The sequence below is a fragment of the Saimiri boliviensis genome, chromosome 2 (genome assembly GCF_048565385.1).
Source record: "Saimiri boliviensis isolate mSaiBol1 chromosome 2, mSaiBol1.pri, whole genome shotgun sequence".
Classification (NCBI taxonomy): domain Eukaryota; kingdom Metazoa; phylum Chordata; class Mammalia; order Primates; family Cebidae; genus Saimiri; species Saimiri boliviensis.
Genome location: NC_133450.1, coordinates 3,126,063 through 3,148,870, shown reverse-complemented (window position 1 = coordinate 3,148,870; position 22,808 = coordinate 3,126,063). Strand labels below are relative to the sequence as shown.

General features: G+C 56.0%; 2 protein-coding genes across 2 annotated transcripts; one reads left to right on the top strand and one right to left on the bottom strand.

Annotated features, from left to right (window-relative positions):
- Nucleotides 1-47: 47 nt before the first annotated feature.
- Nucleotides 48-8,276, bottom strand: LOC120364004 (uncharacterized). The gene is made up of 4 exons (XM_074395635.1): nucleotides 8,199-8,276; nucleotides 7,843-7,918; nucleotides 6,538-7,593; nucleotides 48-6,134 (listed from the first exon to the last, which is right to left on the bottom strand). The coding sequence occupies exons 1-3, from the start codon at nucleotides 8,274-8,276 to the stop codon at nucleotides 6,560-6,562; spliced, it is 1,188 nt and encodes a 395-aa protein (XP_074251736.1). The 3' UTR covers nucleotides 48-6,134; nucleotides 6,538-6,559.
- SNX33 (sorting nexin 33) lies at nucleotides 7,586-22,480 on the top strand. The gene is made up of 2 exons (XM_003943006.4): nucleotides 7,586-9,892; nucleotides 16,703-22,480. Exons 1-2 carry the CDS (start codon nucleotides 8,431-8,433, stop codon nucleotides 16,954-16,956), a joined length of 1,716 nt encoding a protein of 571 aa, XP_003943055.2. The 5' UTR covers nucleotides 7,586-8,430; the 3' UTR covers nucleotides 16,957-22,480.
- The last annotated feature ends 328 nt before the right edge of the window (nucleotides 22,481-22,808 follow it).

The following is a 22,808-nucleotide window of genomic DNA, read 5'->3' as shown; positions in this document are numbered from 1 at the left end:
GACCTGGAAGCCCTGGGACCCTGGGCCAATGAAAGAAAAGCTTGGGGTCACGCCCTCACTTCCCATTGGTCAGGGTGAGACCACGCCTCTGCACTGGCATCTCGCGTGTCTTCTTTTCTTCGCGTTTGGTGAAGGAGGGGGTAGATCCACCGGAGGGAGGCGGTGCGGACTGGTCCCTGGGAGGCTCCGCATGGTTTTTAGTAGCCAAGACTGTATCCCTTTGTGCAGGCATCATTTCCGCCTAGACTGATGCCCTTTGGGGACTGTTACAGTCTTCCCCGCTAGAGCTGAAGAGGCCATTTTTGGGGAAGACGGGTGACTGTGGCTTGTTGGTTGGGTTTACGTTGCTGACTGGGCTCCTGCGGTGCCGTGGGAGTGCTTGCGGGAGCGGGATGAGCTGGTGGTTCCCGCCGGCTGCCAGCGTCAGGTCCTTTTAATTTTGTATTTTTAGTAGAGACGGGGTTTCTCCATATTGGTGAAGCTGGCCTCGAACTCTTATCTCAGCTGATCCGCTCACCTGGCAGGCGGAGCGATTTTTCACTGTCAAGTTGGACCAGGTGGCACCGAACTCATGAAATACTGATTGCCTGGCTGCTTCCTAGGAGCACAGAATCGGGATCTATAAGGGAGCCGCCTGGAAATCTGTATTATTAACGAAAGTGTCAGATGATTCATAAAAAACAGCAAGTTTGAGAAACTTGGACTATAAGTACAAGTCCAAATCCTTTAGTCTGTGCTCAAATGAATTATCTTGACATGCATCTCTGGCCACCAAGCATTGAGTTAGCAAATTTAATGCTGTTTGGGCTAGTTGCATCCGTAAATTAATCTGAGTGTAGCGCTGCAGACCTAACCCCTTTTTGCCCAGGCATTTGACACCACCTAGCTTCTCTCTGATCATTTTTGTTTTGTATTCTTTTTATTGTCTTTTACAATACAATATTTGGGGGCCAGGCACAGTGGCTCACGCCTGTAATCCCAGCACTTTGGAAGGCTGAAGTGGGAGGATTATTTGAGGCCAGGAGTGGGAGGATCATTTGAGGCCAGGAGTTCAAGACAAGCCTAGGAAAAAAAAAAAAAAAAAAAAAGCGAGATCCCGCTTCTAAAAAATCTTAAAGAATTAGCCAGGCATGGTAGTGCATGCCTGTAGTCCTGACTACCTGGGAGGCTGAGGGAGGAGGATCACTTGAATCCAGGACTTGTTGGCTGCAGTGAGCTATGATCGTGCCACTGCACCCCAGCTTGCACAACAGAGCCAGACCCTGTCTCAAAAAAAAAAAAAAAGATTTGATGTCTGGAAAATAATATACATAAAAAATAATAAATACTCATGAACTTAGCCAGTTTAAAAAAACATCACCAGGCTGGGCATGGTGGCTGATGCCTCTAATCCCAACACTTTGGGAGGCCAAGGTGGGAGGATCTCTGGAGCCCAGAAGTTCAAGACCAGCCTGGGCAACATAGTGAGACTCAGTCCCTATGGGGGAGAAAACAAATTAGCCAGGCATGGTGGCAGCACCTATAGTTCCAGCTACTGGTGGGGGTTTGGAGGTAAGACTGGAGAGGATCCCCTGAGGCCAGGAGTTCAAGGCTGCGGTGAGCCGAGATTGCGCCACTGCACTCCAGCGTGGGCAACAGAACAAGATCCTGTCTCTAAAACAAACAGAAAACTATTACAGATCGTTTGCTTTTTTAAATCTAATTGATTTTTTTTTTTTTTTTTTTTTTTTTTTTTTTTTTTTTTGAGATGGAGTCTTGCTCTGTTGCCCACGCTGGAGTGCCGTGGCACAATCTCGGCTTACTGCAACTTCTGCCTCCTGGGTTCAAGCTGTTCTCCTGCCTCAGCCTCCTGAGTAGCTGGGACTACAGGCACACACTACCATACCTGGCTAATTTTTGTATTTTTAGTAGAGATCGGTTTCACCGTGTTTGCCAGGCTGGTCTCGAACTCCTGACCTGAGGCGATCCGTCCGCCTCGGCCTCCTACAGTCCTGGGCCTCTCAAGCAGCTGGGCTCACAGGTGCCCAACACCATGCCCCACTAAGTTTTGTATTTTTAGTAGAGATGGGGTTTCGCCATGTTGGTCAGGCTGGTCTCGAATTCCTGACCTCAGGTGATCCACCTGCCTTGGCCTCCCAAAGTGCTGGGATTACAGGCATGAGCCACCACGCCTGGCCACTAATTTTTAAATTTTTTATAGAGATGGGGGTCTCACTATGTTGTCATGGCTGGTCTTGAACTCCTGGGCTGAAGTGATCCTCCTACCTGAGGCTCCCAAAGTGCTGGGATTACAAGCATAAGCCACCATGCCCGGCTCAGAAATTTAATCTGGGACATGTTGGGTTGGAGGCATCCATTAGACTTCTTTTTTTTTTTTTTTTTTTTTTTGAGACGGGGTTTCGCTCTTGTTACCCAGGCTGGAGTGCAATGGCACGATCTCGGCTCAGCGCAACCTCCGCCTCCTGGGTTCAAGCAAGTCTCCTGCCTCAGCCTCCCTAGTAGCTGGGACGACAGGCACGTGCCACCATGCCCAGCTAATTTTTGTATTTTTAGTAGAGACGGGGTTTCACCATGTTGACCAGGATGGTCTCGATCGCTTGACCTCGTGATCCACCCGCCTCGGCCTCCCAAAGTGCTGGGATTACAGGCTTGAGCCACCGCGCCCGGCCTCATCCATTAGACTTCTGAGGGGAGATGTCAAGGAGAAATATATTTGAGTTAGGAGGTGTTTTGTGCATGTGTGTGTGTTTTGAGATGGAGTTTTGTTCTTGTTGCCCAGGCTGGCAGTGATGTGATCTTGGCTTACTGCAACCTCCCACTCCCGGGTTCAAGCAATTCTCCTCCCTCAGCCTCCTGAGTAGCTGGGATTAAAGCATGCACCGCCACACTGGCTAACTTTGTATTTTCAGTAGAGATGGGGTTTCTCCATATTGGTCAGGCTGGTCTCGAACTCTCGATCTCAGGTGATCTGCTTGCCTCAGCCTCCCAAAGTGCTGGGATTACAGGCATAAGGCACCATGCCTGGCCCAGGAGTTTTTTTTAAAAGGACTGGAGATTTTAAAAATTGGGCATTACTAGCATGAGTGATATTTGAAGTCATTCGGCTGGATGAGACCATCATAGGAGTGACTATGGATACAAAAGACAACAGCACTCTGCTGTGGTCACTCTAATGTTAGGAATTATTGGAAGTTGGGCGTGGTGGCTCAAGCAGGTAATCCCAGCACTTAGGGAGGCTGAGGTGGGAGGATCATGAGGTCAAGAGATGGAGACCATCCTGGCCAACATGGTGAAATCCCGTTTCTACTAAAATTACAAAAAGTAGCTGGGCGTGGTGGCGTGTGCCTGTAGTCCCAGCTACTTGGGAGGCTGAAGCAGGCTTGAATCTGGGAGGCAGAGGATGCCGTGAGCCAACATTGTGCTACTACACTCCAGCCTGGCAACAGAGCTAGAATCCATCTCAATTAAAAGAAAAGAAAAAAAAAAACAATTATTGAAGAGAAGAGGACAGAGGATGAACCAGGTGGTAGAAGGGACACCAGGAGAGTACGTTCTCGCCAGTGCAAATGAAGAAAGTGTATCCAGGAGGAAGGAGTGATCAACCAGGTCAAACGCTACCGAGAGACTAAATAAGAGAAAGACTGAGAATAACCATAGGGTCCAGCAACACTGAGGCTACTGATGACCTTGACAAGAATAGTTCCGTGGAGTGTGGGAGTAAAAAGCTGCCTAGAGTGATTTAAACAGAGAACAGGAAAAAGAAATTGGAGGCACCTAGTATAGATAGCTATTTCAAGGAATTTTGCTGCAAAGGTGAGCAGAGAAATGGGGCTATAGCTGGTGGGGAAAGTGGAGTCAAAAAATATTTTTTAAGCATGTGGGTTGACACTTCCCTCAACAACCACAACTTATTGGTTGCGATTCCAGTCTGTTCTACCTCCAAAAGCTCTCCCATTTTCTTCTCTGCAGCCCCGTTCCCCCTGCCCGGTGTCAGGCCCTCATCATCTTTTGTCTGCATTCCTACAATAACAGCCCAGTGTATCCTGCAGGCTGCCACCAGCAGGGTCGGTCTGAAAACCACTGGGCACCGTTCTCCCTTGCTGTCTCCTTTCCTAAAGGATGAAAATTGGATGCCTGGGTGAAGGATGGATGCTGTTTCCTGTGTATGAATCAGGGTCCCAGCAGGAAAGAGAGAACACACCCCAATGAGAATAATGTGAGAGGCTGGGTGTGGTGGCTCACACTTGTAATCCCAGCACTTTGAGAGGCTGAGGCAGGAGGATTGCTTGAGCCCAGGAGTTTGAGATCAGCCTGGGCAACATGGCAAAACCCCGTCTCTACAAAAAATACAAAAGTTGGCTTGGTGTGGTGGTGTGTACTTGTAGTTCCAGCGACTTGGGAGACTCAGGTGGGAGGATCGCCTGAGCCCAGGGAGGTTGAAGCTACAGTGAGCTATGATTATACCACTATACTCCAGCCTGGGCAACAGAATGAGACCCTGTCTCAAAAATAAAAGGAAAAGAAAAAAAAGAATAATGTGAGACTTGACGTAAAGGGACTATTTCCATAGGAATGGGCAGGGTACAGGGAGATCACAAGGGTTAGTGCAGTTTCCTGAGACTGGTAACATGGGACTCTGTTACCCCTAGGCCTGAAGGAGGTCCCTGGAGGGGAGGAAATGGGAAAATACAGGTTCTGGAAACCTCTGTGAGGCTGAAGAGTGAGTTCTTCCCAAGAACCTGGAAAAAAGGGTGGCACCTGAGAGTTACGAAACACCCAGCCAGAACACATGTGGAAGTAAATCCAAGATGGCTGGCCTGTAAATGTGTGACTGTTTGGGAAGCAACTAACAGCCGTCAAGGGTGGCAGCTGAGGATGCCTCGGGGGGGTGGGGCTGGAGGGGGACCCTATTGGGTGAATAGAAATCCCAATTGTATTGAGTAAGCTAATAAAGTGTTTACAGGAGTGTCTAGCACTCAGCAAGCACTAAGGAAGTAGATGCGTTTTTAAAATCTTTTTTGGGGGGAGACAGGGTCTCACTCTGTCCCCAAGGCTGGAGTATAATGCCATATACAATGGCACGATCTTGGCTCACTAGCCTCTGACTCCTGGCCACCTTACCTGGCTGATGCTATTTTTTTTTTGTTTGTTTTTTTTCCTGGAGACGGAGTCTTGCTCTGTCGCCCAGGCTGGAGTACAGTGGCACAATCGAGGTTCACTGCAACCTCTGCCTCCCAGGTTCAAGTAATTCTCCTGTCTCAGCCTCCTAAGTAGCTGGGATTATAGGTATGTGCCACGACGCCTGGCTAATTTTTGTATTTTTAGTAGAGACGGGGTTTCACCATGTTAGTCAGGCTGGTCTCCAAGTCCTGACCTTGTGATCTGCCTGCCTCAGCCTCCCAAAGTGCTGGGATTACAGGCGTGAGCCACCACGCCAGGCCAGGAAACAAGACTGTAAAGTACTTGACTGAGAAACTTGTCACACCTTTTCCCCTCTTGGGGGTTCCAGGCTCACTGAGCTAACTTTCTGGTAACTGGGCCTCCCAAGGAGTAGCCCAAATTGCCTTGATCTATTGATGCAGAAATTCAGTTCTGCTTGGCAGTTTTATTTCTCTGTGCAAATTAATAGCTAGGCTTCTGGGGTTCGTACATAGGCCTTTATTCTGGTCAAATGCCAGACCTGCAAAAGGAGTTGAACACTCACTGAACCAGTGAAACTGGGTTTTGGAGCCAGAGGTCTGGGAACCATGTCCCTCGAAACAGCCAAAGGTATCCATCTTTAGTAGAACTACCTTGTACCAGTTAATCTGCAACAAGTGAGTAGAGAATGGAGGGAAGATCTAGCTAGACAGGGCAGACAAGACTCCAGGGATAGCCAGGAAAGGAGGACCTCCTGAAGCCTTTGCCTCACCTTAGGCACCTCCTCCTTCAGGAAGCCTTCCTCGATCCTTGCCTCACCCAGGCTGGGGTAGGTACCCTCACGTGCACTTTCCACGGCTCTAGTCGCACTGGGCAGGGAGCATCTACTTGTCACAACACATCTGAGCTTTTGGAAGGTAAGGATAATGTCTTATTTCTTTGTAGCTCAGGGGCCTGGTGCAGACTAGGTAGGTACTCTTGAGTGCCTCACTTGACTGAATGAATGAATGAGACAGAATGGATTAATTAAAGACAAGAGAGGGTGGACAGTAAGCCCTCCAGGGTGGGAACCCCGACTGCCTGTGATGGACTCCCCAGTGCTCAGCACAGTGCCTAGCAGAACCAGTGCCGGAAGTGTTCCAGATACACTGACCCAGGGTCAGATCCCACTTGCCTCTTCTCGAAGACTCTCCACCTGACCGCCTCTCTCTTTGCTGCCACTGGCTAGGACGGGACATGCAGACCCTGCTGCCCACTCAGCAACCCGGAACCGGGTCGCACCTAGACTTGTTGCCTGTCGCTGCAGATGTAGGGTAGTGTGTTCCCCACTACCCACCCACCCCCCAGCCCAGGTGGTCGCCCAGGACAGTGTCTCCCGGTCTGGCTAGGGTGCTGCACCCGCAGCTGTCGGTATCTTAGGTCAGATGCCTGGAACGCGAAGGCCGTTTCTGCCCCTCCGGAAAACAGTCTCCGAGCTGCGCCACCATCCCGTCTCGGCGGAGCAGGAGTGGGGAATGGGAAGGTGGGAAGGCGAGTCCGCGACTCTGCTCCCCCACCGCAGCTGGCGCGGCTTTCCACGCACCCCCCGATCCTCCGATCCTGGTTCTGGCGCGGTGCTCCTCGCAGCCCCACGCTTTGCAAACTTTCTGAGTTTTACTCCATTTGCGTCACGGAAAAGGCAGGAGGATGACGGAGTCCAGGAAGCGAGGCAGCGACGGCTGGCAAGCTCCCCCGCCCGGCGCTCCAACCACGGGGGCGTGAGGTGTCTCCGGCGAGGGCGGACAGGCGGCGGGAGAGCCGGGGAGGCGGCGGTCCCAGGGAGCAGCCCCGGAGGCTCTCGGGCCCCCTGGCTCCCGGGTCGTCTCCTCCCTCTGGCCTCCCGGACTGAGCGCCAGCGAGCCGGGGCGCCGGCCAGATGGGAAGCCGCGCGGAGGAGTAGGCGGGGGCTCGGCTGCGGCGCCCCGGGCCCGCGGGAGGGCGGAGCCGGCCGGTCCTGCCTCGCTGGGACGCGCGGAAGCGCGGCGGAGTTTGCCCGAGCCTCCAGCCTGCTTTCCCCTCCCTCCCCCTCTCCCCACCCCTCACCTCCCCTTCGGCGATCCCCTCCTTCCTCAGGACGCCACCTCCCGGAATCGCCTTTTTGTTTTGGAGCTGCCGTCTCGCTGGCGGCGCGGAGGGTCTGCGGGCGCGGGGGAAGCACTGACCGGGCCCCGCGGGGCCGAGCGGAGGACGGGCGGACCGACGGCCGGCCGGCCGCGCCATCTGCTCGCCGGGGCTCGCTCTCCGAACTCCTGTTGAGTGTTCGCGGGCACGCGAGGGTGGGGGGCGGGGGTCGTGCGTCCCGGGGGCAGGACCGGTGTCCGCTGGGGTTACCTTTGGACGGGCTTCCTAGGATTCCGAGCAGGGTCAGCGTCAGGCTCGGAAACTGCTGAGGAATTGCGCAAACAAAAGAGACCACTCAGCGAGTGGCCAGAAGTCGCCCGAGCGCCTCGTCGCGCCCCCTCCCTCCTCCGGGGTTGGAGCTGGCCGCTTGTGGGGCGGGGAGAGGGCGCCCGAACCGGCGGGGGCTCCGGCTGCGCAGCCGGGGTCGGAGAGTTGGCGGCCTGTTGTGTAAGCCCCAGTCCTTGTTCTCCCGGCCTGGCTCGTCGTGAAGCCGGACGCATCACCCTTGGACTCGATTCAGGAGGCTGCTGCTTTTCTCCTCGCCCCTCTTGGATTTTCCGGATTTTCGAAAACCCAGTGGCCCAGGAGCAAGAGGAGGTGGAAGGAGGAAGGGGCAGATCTGCGGAGGAATGTGAGAGCCTCCCAAAGCCAGAGCGGCCAAAAGGATCTGGGAGCCAGAGGGACGGCCGAGCCCTGCCCGGGTTTCTGGAATGAGTGAGTCTCTTCTATTTTAGAGCCTTGTTCCAGTGGAAAGTGTAGAATTCTTCCCCTCGCAGAGCAGGTTTCTTCAGGTCACTTGATTTTTCTTCTGGGAGTGGGAGGAAGGAGAGACTCCCTTCTAACTCCCCGAGGGCCGATAAGGGAGGAGGAGACTGTGGACATGAGCCCTCCCTGCTCACAGCCCTATGCCCGGAGACCTGATAGGGCCGTTTCTGGGCCATGGACATTGCTTTGAAGAGCGGGAGGCTGGACGGCATCTGTGGGTGCTGAGACTCCACCTTAGGGCCTGAGAGGCAGGCTGAGCTGTGTGAGTGGCATCAGCCGCGAGTTCGTTCTTGGACGCCCTTGTGAGCATCCCGGGTCTGGCCAGGACCCCCTCCTTCCCACCTTTCTTCACCACCCTGCCCAGCCATGGCCCTGAAAGGCCGAGCCCTCTATGACTTTCGCAGTGAGAACAAGGAGGAAATCAGCATCCAGCAGGATGAGGACCTGGTCATCTTTAGTGAGACCTCGCTGGATGGCTGGCTGCAGGGCCAGAACAGCCGTGGTGAGACAGGGCTCTTTCCTGCGTCTTATGTGGAGATCGTCCGTTCCGGCGTCAGTACAAACCATGCCGACTACTCCAGCAGCCCTGCAGGCTCTCCGGGGACCCAGGTGAGCTTGTACAGTAGCCCCACTGTGGCCAGGAGTGGTGAGGGCGGTGGCTTCCTCTCCAACCAGGGTAGCTTCGAGGAGGAGGATGATGATGACTGGGATGACTGGGATGACGGCTGTACCGTGGTGGAGGAGCCGCGGGCTGGCGGGCTGGGCACCAACGGGCACCCTCCCCTCAACCTCTCCTACCCTGGTGCCTACCCCAGCCAGCACATGGCCTTCCGGCCCAAGCCACCTCTGGAGCGGCAGGACAGCCTGGCATCTGCCAAGCGAGGCAGTGTGGTGGGCCGTAACCTCAACCGTTTCTCATGCTTTGTGCGTTCTGGAGTGGAGGCCTTCATCCTGGGTGATGTGCCCATGATGGCCAAGATCGCGGAGACCTACTCCATTGAAATGGGCCCTCGTGGCCCCCAGTGGAAGGCCAACCCCCACCCATTTGCCTGCTCTGTGGAGGACCCCACCAAGCAGACCAAGTTCAAGGGCATCAAAAGCTACATCTCCTACAAGCTCACACCCACCCATGCTGCCTCACCAGTCTACCGACGCTACAAGCACTTCGACTGGCTCTATAACCGCCTGCTACACAAGTTCACTGTCATCTCGGTGCCCCACCTGCCTGAGAAGCAGGCCACGGGCCGCTTCGAGGAGGACTTCATTGAGAAGCGGAAGCGGAGACTCATCCTCTGGATGGACCACATGACCAGCCACCCTGTGCTCTCCCAGTACGAAGGCTTCCAGCATTTCCTCAGCTGCCTGGATGACAAGCAGTGGAAGATGGGGAAGCGCCGGGCGGAGAAGGATGAGATGGTGGGTGCCAGCTTCCTGCTCACCTTCCAGATCCCCACGGAGCACCAGGACCTGCAGGACGTGGAAGATCGCGTGGACGCCTTCAAGGCCTTCAGCAAGAAGATGGACGACAGCGTCCTGCAGCTCAGCACTGTGGCGTCAGAGCTGGTGCGCAAACATGTTGGGGGCTTCCGCAAGGAGTTCCAGAAGCTGGGCAATGCCTTCCAGGCCATCAGTTATTCCTTCCAGATGGACCCCCCTTTTTGCTCTGAGGCCCTCAACAGCGCCATTTCTCACACGGGCCGTACCTATGAAGCCATCGGCGAGATGTTTGCTGAGCAGCCCAAGAATGACCTCTTCCAGATGCTGGACACGCTGTCTCTCTACCAGGGCCTGCTCTCCAACTTCCCTGACATCATTCACCTACAGAAAGGTAAGGCCCAGGGCAGGCGGGAAACCCATCCTGAGTCTGGCTCTCTGCTGGGCCCTGGGGGGACAGGGATGGCCTGGATAGAATGGAGCAACTCGCCTTGATTTCTGTCTCAGTCATTCATTTAACAAATGTGTTGGGCTGGGCACGGTGGCTCACACTTGGAATCTCAGCACTTTGGGAGGCTGAAGTAGGAGCATTGCTTGGGCGCAGGAGGAGGAGGCTACAGTGCCAGCCTGGGTGACAGAGTGAGAATCTGTCTCTAAAACAACAACCAAACATGTTGAATTTCAACTCTGCATCTGTGTCAAGTGTGCTTCTAGGTGCAGGGCTATTGTGGACAGGCCTGGTCTCTGTCCTCACGGAGCTTGATATTTACCTTCTTGTCAGTTCATTCATTTTCTCTGGATCTCGTTCACCCGTCATGCATGGCGTCATGCTGGCTTCTGAGAACACACAGATGACCGGGCCCCAGGCTTTGCCCTGGAGGAGCTGGTAGGCCCTTGGGAGACACAGACCCAGACCCAGATAACAAGAGCTCAGAGTGGGGCCTGTCTTCCTCTCCTTGCAAGTTCACCTCCCGACCTTTGCAGCGTTGCACCCTTGCAGCTCACCACTGTGTGTATTCTCTCTGTGAGCTTCCTATCTGGGTGCAGGAAGATCCCTGCCCCCATTTTGCAGATGAAGGAGCTAGTGTCCACGGAAGGGTGGTTGTACAGCCTGTGGCTCAGCTGGGACTGTCTCTTCCTCCTGCCACCTCCCCAAGGACACGTCCATGTTGGCCGCTTCCCAAGCCTAGCCATGTTTTCAGTTCTCATGATCCCCTCTGTGGAGGAGGGACAGGATGGGCCTCTGCCTGTTACTGCTGGGGCTGTCAAGGAACTGCCAGGGAAATGACTCATCCTGGGTCACACAGGGGCACCCTGGCTGTGCCAGGGGAGCGGAATCAGGGGTCCAGGGCAGCGCTCACATGGTTTAACCAATTCCTGCTTCCCAAGCGCGGCTTCCCTTCTTGCCTAAGGAGAGAGTCGGGGGGTGGTGCCCCAGCAGGTGCCTGAGTCCTGGGGACAGCTGGGAGCGCAGATGTCAGGAGAGAGGTGTGGTGCTCCCTGGGGCTGCCTGGTAACTCGGGAAAAACGTCTGCAGGGTGTGGAGCTGGCTCTCTGGCCCTTAGGCCCTGAGGTCAGGCCTGGCTTGGTGGGGAGTTTGACTCTGGGTGAGGCCAGGAGGCAGACCTCTGGAGTGAGCCTGGGGAACAGCAAACGTCACCCCCCACCACCAGGGAGGGCCTGGGGTAAGCCGGCCTTGCTTTCCTTTTCCACGAGGTTGACTTCTAGAACCTTCTCCAGCTCCCAGCCTCCTTTCTCCCCTCGCTGTATCCTCCTGCTCTTTCCTGCTTTCCGCCTTTTTTTTTTTTTTTTTCCTTATCTCTAACTCCCTCCTCCTCAGAACTCCGGGAGACACAAACCTGAGAGCTAGTCTTGGCTCTGCCACTAGGTTGCTGTGTGTCCTGGGGAGTGCCTTTGCCTCTCTGGGCCTTGGTTTCTTGATCTGTAAAACAAGGGAAGGAGGTCCCAGTGAGCTGTCAGGCCTTCAGGGGAGTCGATGGGAAGGGACTCCTGGAGAGGCTCTGGCTCAGCTAAGGGTCTGACACCTTAGCTCTGGCTCTGAGCTTGGGGGCAGGAGTCGGGCAGAGGAGGTGGCCAGGCCTGCTGGGGACCCACTGGGGCAGGTGTCTCCCTGAGCAGAAGTGGGAAAGCTGGTTCAACGAGCTCCTTAGATGGCTTGTTCCTGTGCAGACAGCAGTGGGGGGGGGGGCGGGGGGTGCAGGCAGGACAGTGATTAAACAGATGCTCCCATGCAGTGGCTGGGGACCCACCCCCCAGAGCAGAGATGAGGGCGTTAGGGCAGTCCCACATGCAGGAAGGACACCAGGGCCTCCCAGGCTCAGACGGAAGCCAGGCCAGCCTTTCTGACCCTGGGCAGAGAGACAGAGCTGAGAGAGGCCATTTCTGAGTTTCTACTTGAGGTAGAGGCCAGCCCACCTCCTGTCCTCCCTGGTAGGACCTCTCCCAGTGAGCCGAGCCCTCTCGGGCTTACTCTGCGTTCTGGGCTCTGCACTGCGCCTCCCAGGCCTGTGGTGTGGGGCAAGTTAAGGAGTGGGTATTTCCAGATGAGGATTTTTATCAAATAAATAAATTAATTAAAAAAAAAAAAAAAGGAATGGGTACAGAGACAGAACTGGACAGGCTTTGGGACCACAGCCCGACAGGGTGTGATAGGGAGGGGGTCCTATGCTGGCCCTGTGGATAGAGCCCTTCTCAAGGGAAGGGGCAGGACCGCTGGGTCCCGGGCTCCCAGGATTCTGTCCAGCCTGTCTGGACATCCGAATGGGTGGTGAGTGTGTGGGAGGAAGGAGAGTGGAGGCTTAGGTGGGAGTCGGGAGTTCAGGATTCGGACAGACTTTGCATCCGACATGACTTTGGAAGAGATTTCTCCCCTCCATCTCTAGGTGAGTAAAATGCAGCCTGAGGGTCTTCATTTCCTTTGGAGGGCTCCATGGCCTGTGAAACTTACATGAAACGAAAATGTATGCTTTTCAAAAGAAAAAGAGACTGGGACACAAACCCTGGCTGGAGCTGAGAGGAAGCCCAGAGGAAGTCTGGTCTGTCCACGGGCCTAGTCCCTGAAGCCCAATCCAGGGGTCCCCTGAGAGAAGGGTAACCGTATCATTAGCGGTCGAAACTGGGACAGTTTGGGGCATAAAAGGGGGCCCTGGCAATAGTGATCCCAGGACAACAAGGGGAAAGTGACTGTCCAGGGCAAGCCAGGACCTATGCTCCCCACATCTTGAGAGCCAGCAAGAGCAGGGCTGGTCCTAAGGCCTATGACAAGTTGGGAGGGTGATGTGGTCACCTCCGTTTTACAGACAAGGTGCAGTGCTGCAGATGAGCTTCAGAGCAGGAACCCAGTGCACCTGGCTCCGCAGCCCAGGCTGTTTCACTGATGGGGGTGGGGGTCCCCAGGGATGCACAGCTGAGCCAGAAGGGGAAGGAGGAGGGAGGAAAGCTTGGGTGCTCCCTCACTGGTCCCGTGGGCTAGAGATAGGCCCAGGACCACAGCGCATCCGTGGGAGGCCACAGGGACAGTGTGGCCAAGGCAAAGTGGCCATTGTAGGGGCAGGTTCTTGCTTGGGGGAACAGGTGGGTTCAGCCTCTGGGTATCTGAGCCATCATCTAGCCCTGTCTGTACTGCCTCTCCTAGGCTTCCGTAAACAAAGAGAATAATACCGGTGTGAGCTACCACGGCTGGTACTTGCTGTGAGCTCATTAATAGAAAAGCAGTTTGCGCTAGGCACGGTGGCTCACGCCTGTAATCCCAGCACTTTGGGAGGATGAGGCGGGTAGATCACAAGATCAGGAGTTCAAGACCAACCTGGCCAATGTAGTGAAACCCCATCTCTACTAAAAATACAAAAAAAATTGCTGGGTTTGGTGGCATGCCTCTGTAACCCCAGCTACTTGGGAGGCCGAGGCAGGAAAATCACTGGAACCCGGGAAGCAGAGGTTGCAGTGAGCCAAGATCAAGCCCCTGCACCCCACCCTGGCAGCAGAGCAAGACACCATCTCAAAACAAAACAAAACAAAACAAAAACAAAAAGGCAGTTTGCCAACTGTACCATGTGGCATCTGGAGCTCCTATTCTATCTCAGATGTGCTACTTTGTACTGCATACATATTAGTTCAGTTAAGCCTCAACTATACTGTAGGGCGGGTACGATTATTATTATCCCATTTTACAGATGTGGAAACTCTAAAGCACTATACCGTGTGAGACGTTATCAACAGCCTCACACCTAGTGCAACCCGTCCCACTGGACGGTGGGGAGACCTGGAACGCAGGCAAGGGCAGTGGCTCGCTGGAGAGGACACAGCTAGGCCTGGGCCTCAGACCTCCTGCTCCCTCCCGCCCCCAACCTGGGGTAGATGTTAACTCTCTCCGAGAGGTGGGGGCAAGATGGATTGGGGTGGGAACTCAGGAAACTTCTCCAGGACTCTGCAGCTGGCGGCCTCCAACCCCCTTTCCCTATTTTTGGACCCAGCCTGTAGGAGAAGGGCTGAGGCAGGAGGCCCCCCACCCTGGGTCCTCAGCTATCAGGTTGAGTCCTAAGCGGAATGTAGAGGGGATGCTGGGTAGGCTTGAGCCCCGACTCCCAGCCTGTCGGGTGGGGTGCATTAGCATTAGCTGGTCCTAGCCCCAGAGCTGAGTCACAGGGTGGAGGGGTAACGGAGAGCAGGGTGGGGCCTCTGTTCCCTGCCCCCCAACCTCTGCGGCCTTTGCTCCCCATTCCTGGCTTCTGCCTGTCTGTGGACACCTAGCCATTGCAGTAGGTTCATTCTTACTCTTTGGGCTCGTCAGCAAAAGAGGCCTTTCCTTCCTCCAAGGGCATGGGCAGGAAGAGTCTATAGGTGCACTTCACGGTGCCACCTCTCTTGGGCAGGTGGAATCCGGGCTAGTTCCGTATCACCCTTTCAGCTAGGCTCCTTCTGCAGAAGTTTAACTCCAGTTTCTTCACCCTACTGTTTTCTGCCTTTCTTCTGACAGTCCTTCCTACTTCTTGAGACCTTCTGGAATCCCTGTGTTTCATGTCTGGGGGCCCCACACATATGCCTGAAGGACCTGGCATGGGCCGCCTGCAACAGAAGCGGTGTCCGGCCCCCAGCTGTGGAGGCAGGAAGGAGGCCGGGAATCCCTGGCAAGTTCCCGCCTCAGGGCCTTGGCTTCCGATGTACAGTAGGAGGGTGGAGGTGGAATCGAGGGTCAAACTCCTGGCCTTTTGGGCCTCTTCAGCTCTGAAGTCTCCTGCTGGGTCCTATCCTGGGCCTTGGGGTGATCCCCCTGCTGCTGCCCAGGGCTGGTCTGTTGAGATGGCGCGGGAGGTGGTCCAGGGAAGGTGGCAGAAGGACTGAGTGGGCTGGGAGGTGGGGACTGCACATTTCTTGTTTGTTTTTTTGAGACGACCTTTTGCTCTTGTTGCCCAGGCTGGAGTGCAGTGGTGCGATCTCGGCTCACGGCAACCTCTGCTTCCCGGGTTCAAGTGATTCTCCTGCCTCAGCCTCCTGAGTAGCTGGGATTACAGGCATGCGCCACCACACCCGGCTAACTTTGTGTTTTTAGCAGAGATGGGGTTTCTCCATGTTGGTGAGGCTGGTCTTGAACTCCCGACCTCAGGTGATTCTCATGCCTCGGCCTCCCAAAGTGCTGGTATTAGAGGTGTGAGTCACTGTACCCGACAGAACTGCATATTTCTTTTGGGCGCTGTGTGAGCAGCCCTGGAGACTAGACTCTCTGAACTTAAGTCTGTTTGCCTGAAATGCTACTGTTAGCCAGTTAGCCACGCACTGGCCAACTAATATGGTTGTTACCCCTTCTAAAGGCATCCAGAGTTATTCCCAGTATGTAGAGCCCTGGGCCTGATATACAATAAGTGCTCAATAAATGCATTTAGAATGCACCGGACAGCCTGAGCCAGGGAGTGCAGAGAGTATCATCTAGATGGCCCTCAAGAGCCCTCCTTTAAGAGCCCGCCTCTTAAAGGAGAAGTGGGAAGGCATGGATACTGAGCGTGCTACCTGGGTGCAGTGCGTGCGCGGGAAGTGCTCAGGGGTGTCCTGTCCTCTCTGCCAACGCTTCCCACCTCCTTAATCTTTGCATGGTGGATTCCCTGTATGCGTCAGTGCCTGAGTGCCAGGCACAAACAAACTTCCTTCTCTTCCCAGCAACTGTCCCTGCTGGCTTAAAGGCAGAATGAGTCAAATGCCTTTTAATTCAGAACTGAAATTCATTCACCAACGGCGGCTTGTTCATTCATTCAGATTGGTCTAAATTGGGTCCTCTGTACAGGTTCATCTCCGCCCCCCATCTGTCACCTGGTTATTACACAGCCTCCTCTAGTTCCCTGGGGGCTGGGTGACGAGGGAACAGAGCCTGCAAGTCTGGGAGACACACCAGGTGGCCTTTGAAGAGTTGTAGAATCAGCAGTGTGATGGGGGTGGGGGTGGGGAGCCAAGGGACCGGTGACACGGGGGAGGCATTCTGCCTGGGGAATGGGGAGAGGCTCTGGTGTAGAAGTGGCCCCTGATTGGGGCGTGTATGATGAATAAGAATCCAGGGGGCAGAGGTAGGAAGGTAGGAGAGAGGCAGGTGAGTTTGATGAACATGGGGTCAGTGTGGAACACTTGCAAGGGCCGACTCCCAGAGCAGAGGGCCCCCCAGGGCAGCAGATCGGTGTGGACCTTGCTCTGTAGGAAGTGGAGAGCCAGGAAAGGCGCCCAGCTTGGGAGACCTCTTTAGATGCTGCCGAGAACCTGTCAGAGGCTGGACAGAGGGCGGGGAGACATGGGGCGGATGTGGTAGCAGTCCAGTGAGGGACAGGGTCGAATCAGTTCACAGGCCTGTATCGGGATCTGCAGTGGACCAGGCCTTGTGGGTACCAGGGACACTGAGAGGATGAGGACAGTCTCTGTCCTCACTGAATTCATAGTCCATCGAGCAGGGCTGCGATTGGTCACATGGGGGCCGCTGGTGACGCTGCAAATTTGGAGGGAAGGTGATGGGCTCTATTTAGGAGGTGCTGAGGGTGAAGGCCTGGGGACTATCCTGGCAGAGACACCCAGGCGGTGGGAACGTGGGTCTGGAGCTTGGGCGTGAGGTCGGAGTTGAGCTGATGAGGGCGCTGTCTGCCCTCAAGGGTCCACGGAGCACGTGGAGACCAGAGCCCTAACCCGCTGTCCTCTGCTCTGCCTGTGCCAGGCGCCTTCGCCAAGGTGAAGGAGAGCCAACGCATGAGTGACGAGGGCCGCATGGCGCAGGACGAGGCAGATGGCATTCGCAGGCGCTGCCGCGTGGTGGGTTTCGCCTTGCAGGCCGAGATGAACCACTTCCACCAGCGCCGGGAGCTCGACTTCAAGCACATGATGCAGAGCTACCTGCGCCAGCAGATCCTCTTCTACCAGCGGGTGGGCCAGCAGCTGGAGAAGACCCTGCGCATGTATGACAACCTCTGACCGCGTGTGCCTGAGCCCCTCCTTCCCCTGGGCCTGGTCACTGCAGCGTACCCCACTTTCCCGACCTCCCTGTACCAGCCGTGGCTGGGGGAGGGGTCAGCGGTGGGGAGATAAGTGGCCTGTCCTGCCTTCTGGGAGAAGGAGCTTTCAAGGAGTCATGGGTACCCCTGGGAAATTCCCCACTCCTTAGAAGTGGGGCACAGCAGGGGTGAGAATGGAGCCAGGAGCCCTCGAGGCCAAGGCCTGAGCTGCCGGTCAGTCAGTTAAGGTCAGGCCAGGGTCTCAGCGTCCCCTGGAGCCCATTTTGCTTGCTCACCTGGCCGCTGCTGCCTTACCCATTCAGCAGACATCGAGCCTGCTGCACTCCTGGGTCGGACACGGGCACCCAGGGCTGGGACATGCCTGCTCCTCAGGAGTCCTCAGTGAAGATGGGGGTCAGACACAGCATCAGTGCAGAAACAGACAGAGTCGATGCACTATGACTGATGGTTCAGTGAGGGGTTTCTGGAAGCTCCTAGAAGGGACCACAGCATCCCACTGGTCAGGGAAGACTCCATAGAGCAGGCAACATTTGGGCAGTGTTTTGAAGAGTGACAAGGACCTGCCGGACAGTACATGGGGAGAAGGATTTTCAGGGGACAGGAACAGCATAGGCAAAGTCACAGAGGCATGGAAACATCTCCCTCTTCCCTGCCTTATGTTCCCAAGCGAGTTAGGTGCCCCTTCCATGGGGATTCTGGCCTGTGCGGTAGCAGGAAGGGATCTTCCGTGGTCCTGTGTTGCTGGCTGTCCTTGCGTCACCCTGTCCCCTGCAGGAAGGGGACACAAATCATCTCCCTCCTGTAGGCCTCTGACTCACCTGCACTTTTGCACGCCCAGCTTCCCTCGGGTGGGTGACCATCGCAGCATCCTTCCCCTCCTCGGGACCAAGGTGCTGAGGTGAGCCCTGGGCCCCAGATGCCTGGTGACACTTTCCCGGAGAAGACTCTCAAAAGGACTGACTGTCTGTTTGAGTTCACCAGCAATAACTCCCCACACTCTCCAAGCAGGCCCAAAACCAGGATCCCAGGGTCCTCGGCCTCCACGGCACTGTCTTCCCCAGATCCTCCCTGTTGCAAAAGGGGGAATCTAGGGGGTAAAGACAGGGGCCTGCCTGCCCTCCCCTGCCAGGGATTCCGGGCCAGTCTGCTCTGGAATGCAGGCCCCTGCTCGGCTTCAGGTTGTCTGTCTCTGATCTGTGTTTACATCCCCGAGGGGTTACTGCCTCCTCCCTGCCCAAGCCAGGGTGTGGTCCAGCAGCTCGCTAGGGGGTGCTGACCTGTGCTATCACCGCCCTCCCTGCCCTTGGGGGGGTCATGGTCTCCTGGATGCTGCTGCTTGAATCTTTTTTCTTGATAAACCTTTTACAATTAAGAGAACACAAGCTTGGCTTTTTCTGTTTGGGTCCCAGAAAGGCAGAGGTGGAAGGATAGAGCCTTAATTGCTCCTTGGAGCCATTGGACCAGATTCTGAGGTCATGGTGGGCACTAATTTACTATGGAACCTCAGAAGTTGGGAGGAGGGCTGTGCGGGTGGGAGGTGCCAGCAGGCAGGGGGAGCTAGGGGCGGCTGTGGATGCCTCCCTCCCTAGAACACACTCTTTTTTTTTTTTTTTTTTTCGAGACGGAGTTTCGCTCTTGTTACCCAGGCTGGAGTGCAATGGCGCGATCTCGGCTCACCGCAACCTCCGCCTCCTGGGTTCAGGCAATTCTCCTGCCTCAGCCTCCCGAGTAGCTGGGATTACAGGCACGCGCCACCACGCCCAGCTAATTTTTTGTATTTTTAGTAGAGACGAGGTTTCACCATGTTGACCAGGATGGTCTCGATCTGTCGACCTCGTGATCCACCCGCCTCGGCCTCCCAAAGTGCTGGGATTACAGGCTTGAGCCACCGCGCCCGGCCGGACACACTCTTATCTCTAAAATGGGTGGAGTGCTGCCCAGGGGACTGGCTGTCCTGCCTTGTGATCTGAGACTGAGGGTTGTATGAGGAAGGGGCAGGACGCTGTGCTCCAGGACAGTCTAATAGATGGTGGCTCCGATCCCCAGGGAGCCATGTCCTGGTCTCGCCCTTGAAAAGCCCTAGTCCGGGGAGGGAAGTGGGGGACTCGGAAGCTGCGTCTCTTCCCCAGGCTGTCCTGGGTACACAGCCCTGCAGAGGCTCCCACACTGGAAACTGAAGAGGACCCTGGCTGTGCCCTTGGGTGTGCCCTGGTCAGGATGAGCAGATCTTGCTCTTGGATCTGTTCATCCGCAGAGGAGAGGAGAGGGCTGGCTGAGACCTGGCTCTCCTTCGGAGGCAGTGGGGACTTGGTGGAGGGAGGGCTTCCAGGGCAGGTTGGCCTGGCCAGGGACCCGGGAGCTTGTGCAGGAAGATGGGGAAGGGCCAGCAGGTGCAGTGGGGGAAGGGGTGGGCGGGAGTCCCTGTTCAGGGCATAGCGTCCTCAGAGGAACTTCTGGAATGGGTCCCCCTGGCCCTTGGTCAACATTAGGTCAGATTTGGGACTTTCTGAGGCATTTTTTCCTCTCTCCACCCTGCCCCATTTTCCAACCCACCGAGGAACTTCCCGCCCTTAACCTCTTCTCCGCTCCGCCTCCCCTGTAGCCTTCTGCAGAGGGGGCTCTGCGCAGTGGGGAGCTGGGCTCCTCCTAACCCACAGTGCCTGGAAAGTCCCTCCGCTCATGCTTCCTGCCCTGGAAACAGTGTTGCCCTCTGTGTGCCTGCCTTGAGAGGGAGCCACCTCCCCGGCCTCCCATCCTCAGGGTGAGGCCGTCAGTCTGACACTTTTCTCGGGAGGGATTGGGATCTGGGAGAAGCATCAGGAAGTGGAGTCCTGGGATAACAGCAGGCCTGCTCCGCGTATCCTGAGGTCTCGGGGCGGGGGCAGGTGTGTGTGTGGTGGGGAAGGCGACTGTCCCAGCCCCCCTGTCTCTTTTCTTTCTGCCTCTGTTGGGGTGGGGTATTGGGAGAACTTGGGGCTGCTCTGGGCTAGCTAAGCCCCTTTCAGCAGGGAATTGGAGGACCAGTGTTGGGGGCATCCTGGTGATGGCAGATGCCCACCTCGTCACATGCCAGGCAGATGGTCCCGACTCAGCTGGACCCAGCTGCCTCATTTCCTCCCTCACTTTGCTCGGAGGGAGTGGAAAACAAGGCTTCTCTTTCTGCCCTGGGCAGCTACCAGTGCCCAGGGTAAGGGATCTCCTGGTCACCAGTCTTGGCCCAGCACAGGAAAAGGAGTCTGCTTTGTGGCCACATGTGGGGGCTGGGGACGGAGGCGGACCTCGGATCCTGCATCTCGTCACCCGCTGGACACAGGAGGGCTGTGATCCATTGGGCCATTGCTGCATCACTGGCTGGAGCAGAGCCAGGCCTGGGGGAGGCAGGTGGCACCGTCGGCCCCTGCTCGGCACCAGCCCTCCATCCATGACAGAGCCGTATGTCTTCCACGCGTCTCCACACTCAGACCCACGGATGTAATCACTCAGCCTCACAACCCCAAGCAGACACAAGCACACGCAGCCACACACCTGCTCACAGGCACACAGGCCACATAAGCATGGCTGTATGCTCACACAGTCCCACTGCCACGCGCACGCTATTGCACGTTCACAGCCACAGCCACACGTCTTGCCATCCATTCAAAGCACCAGTCTCAGGTACTGTGTCACACACAGGCACACCACAGTCCCATGCACACGGTCGAGGCCTCACACAGTGACACATACTGCCACAAAGCCATGCTTGCCAAAGCAAAGGTGTCACAAGCATCGCTGTGCCTGGACCGCACCTGTGCCGCCTCCCAGGGCCCCCAGCTCGTCAGATTCAGGAGAGCTTTGCGTGCCAAGCAACCCCTGGAGCGGGTGGCTCCAAGGGAGAGTAGAGCGAGTCAGAAGCGAGCAGGCACACAGCCCGAGAGGTCTAGGCGTGCAATTGGGATGGCTGGATGCCACCGAGTTCAGCTCCTCATTGCACAGATGGGCACCTGAGACCCAGGGAGCAGTGGTGGCTGGCCATATCACCCAGCAGGGCAGGGGATACTCTGGGGCCAGAGGCTGGCTCTGGGCAGACTCTGTGGCCTGGCCCTGCCCTCCCCTGGGCCAATCCTTCGGGAGGCCAGGCTGCCTTTGAAGGCCCCCTGGCTGAACCCATCCAGCAGAGCTCCAGGCAGCTCCCATCTCAAGCTAGAGCCGAGCTGCAGCGGTCACAGGAGCCGGAGCCAGGATGCGGTGGGCAGGGCCTGGGCCGGGCGGGAGGAACATTCCTGCACCATCTCCTCCCCAGGCATGTGAGGACCCGGCCCGCCCTGCCCGCCTGCCCGCTGACTCAGGCCTCCAGGAGCCAAGCCTGCTCAGCTCCCCCACCCATCCCAACCTGCTTCCTCACTAGTTCAGCTCCGGTTCTTCTCCATTGGCTGGGGCAGGAGGCCACGGTAAGCCCTGGCAAGAAGAACATGGGGAAAAATGAAACTTCACCACCCCCAGACATGGCTCAGAAGGGCTGATTGTGAAACCCAGCTCTGGAGTTCAACATAGTTTAACACAAACTGTTTTTTTCGTTTTGTTTTGTTTTGTTAGTCAAACCCCAGTGTGGTGCGGTCTGTTTAAGAAGCAGCGCTCTTAGCTGGGCATGGTGGCGCGTGCCTGTAATCCCAGCTAATCGGGAGGCTGAGGCAGGAGAATTGCTTGAACCCAGGAGGCGGAGGTTGCGGTGAGCCGAGATCGCGCCATTGCACTCCAGCCTGGGTAACAAGAGCGAAACTCCATCTCAAAAAAAAAAAAAAAAAAAAAAAAGAAGCAGCGCTCACGTAGGTATGGCCTGGGTCTGCTCAGCAGCGTTTATTCCCTTTCACAAGGAAGAGACAGAGACTTTGCCAGAGGGAAGATGGGACCTGCCTAGGATGACACGGGGCATCTCTGGCAGGGCGGGGCTCGAACCCAGCTCCCTGCCATCACTCCTTAGAGTCACATTGATGAGCTCACTTAGGGCCAAAGGAAGAAGGGGAGGCAGATTTCCCCGCTCAAGGAGGGAAAGAACAGGAGGCTGGTGAGCCCAACGGCTGAAATGTGAATGATGAGAGGGTAGGCCCAGTCCCCCCAGCCTGAGGGATGAAGGGTCTGAAGACGGCATTGCGTGGTGACAGCTGCAGTGACTCAGGAGCTCCGTTTACGAAGGAACGTGAGCGAGGAACATAGCTTCATTTTTTTATATCTGACCTGAATTTCTCTTTTCCTCCCCATTCCCCACATGGTAGACGTGTAATCTCAAGTCAATTTGGGGACCTCTCCTTTCCCCGGGGACACATAGAACTTTTGGGGATGGCACGTTTGAAGACCTTAGGGAGCCCCTAGCACTTGGCATTTGAAAGGCTGAATCCCACACTCTGTCGTACATACTGCTATTCACTGGCATTCCACATAAAGCGTTCAGTTTATGACTTGACAATGCCTTGTCTTGTAGAAACTTGAATAAACTGTATTAATATTGATTTTGTCCCTTTCCAATGGTGCTCTGATTCCCTCCCCTCCTCCCCGCCCTGCCCCCTCATCGGCACACATTATTACGGGTTGCTTCTTGCAGAACTCCCGGACCCAGACACTGGCACTGGGCCTGTGGTGCCCACCATGGTCCTGGTCAGCATTGGGCCCTCTGTCTTGCCCTGCTTCCTACCTTCCCCCTGCTTGCTCCCTGAGGCTCTGTGGGTCCGGCTCCTTCTCTGCTCTTGGGCACTCGGGGCTCCTTCCATTGCCCTGTACTAAGGGGCTGGGAGAGGTCCTTTCTGGGGCCCGTGGTCCTCATTCCACAGCTCCCACTTT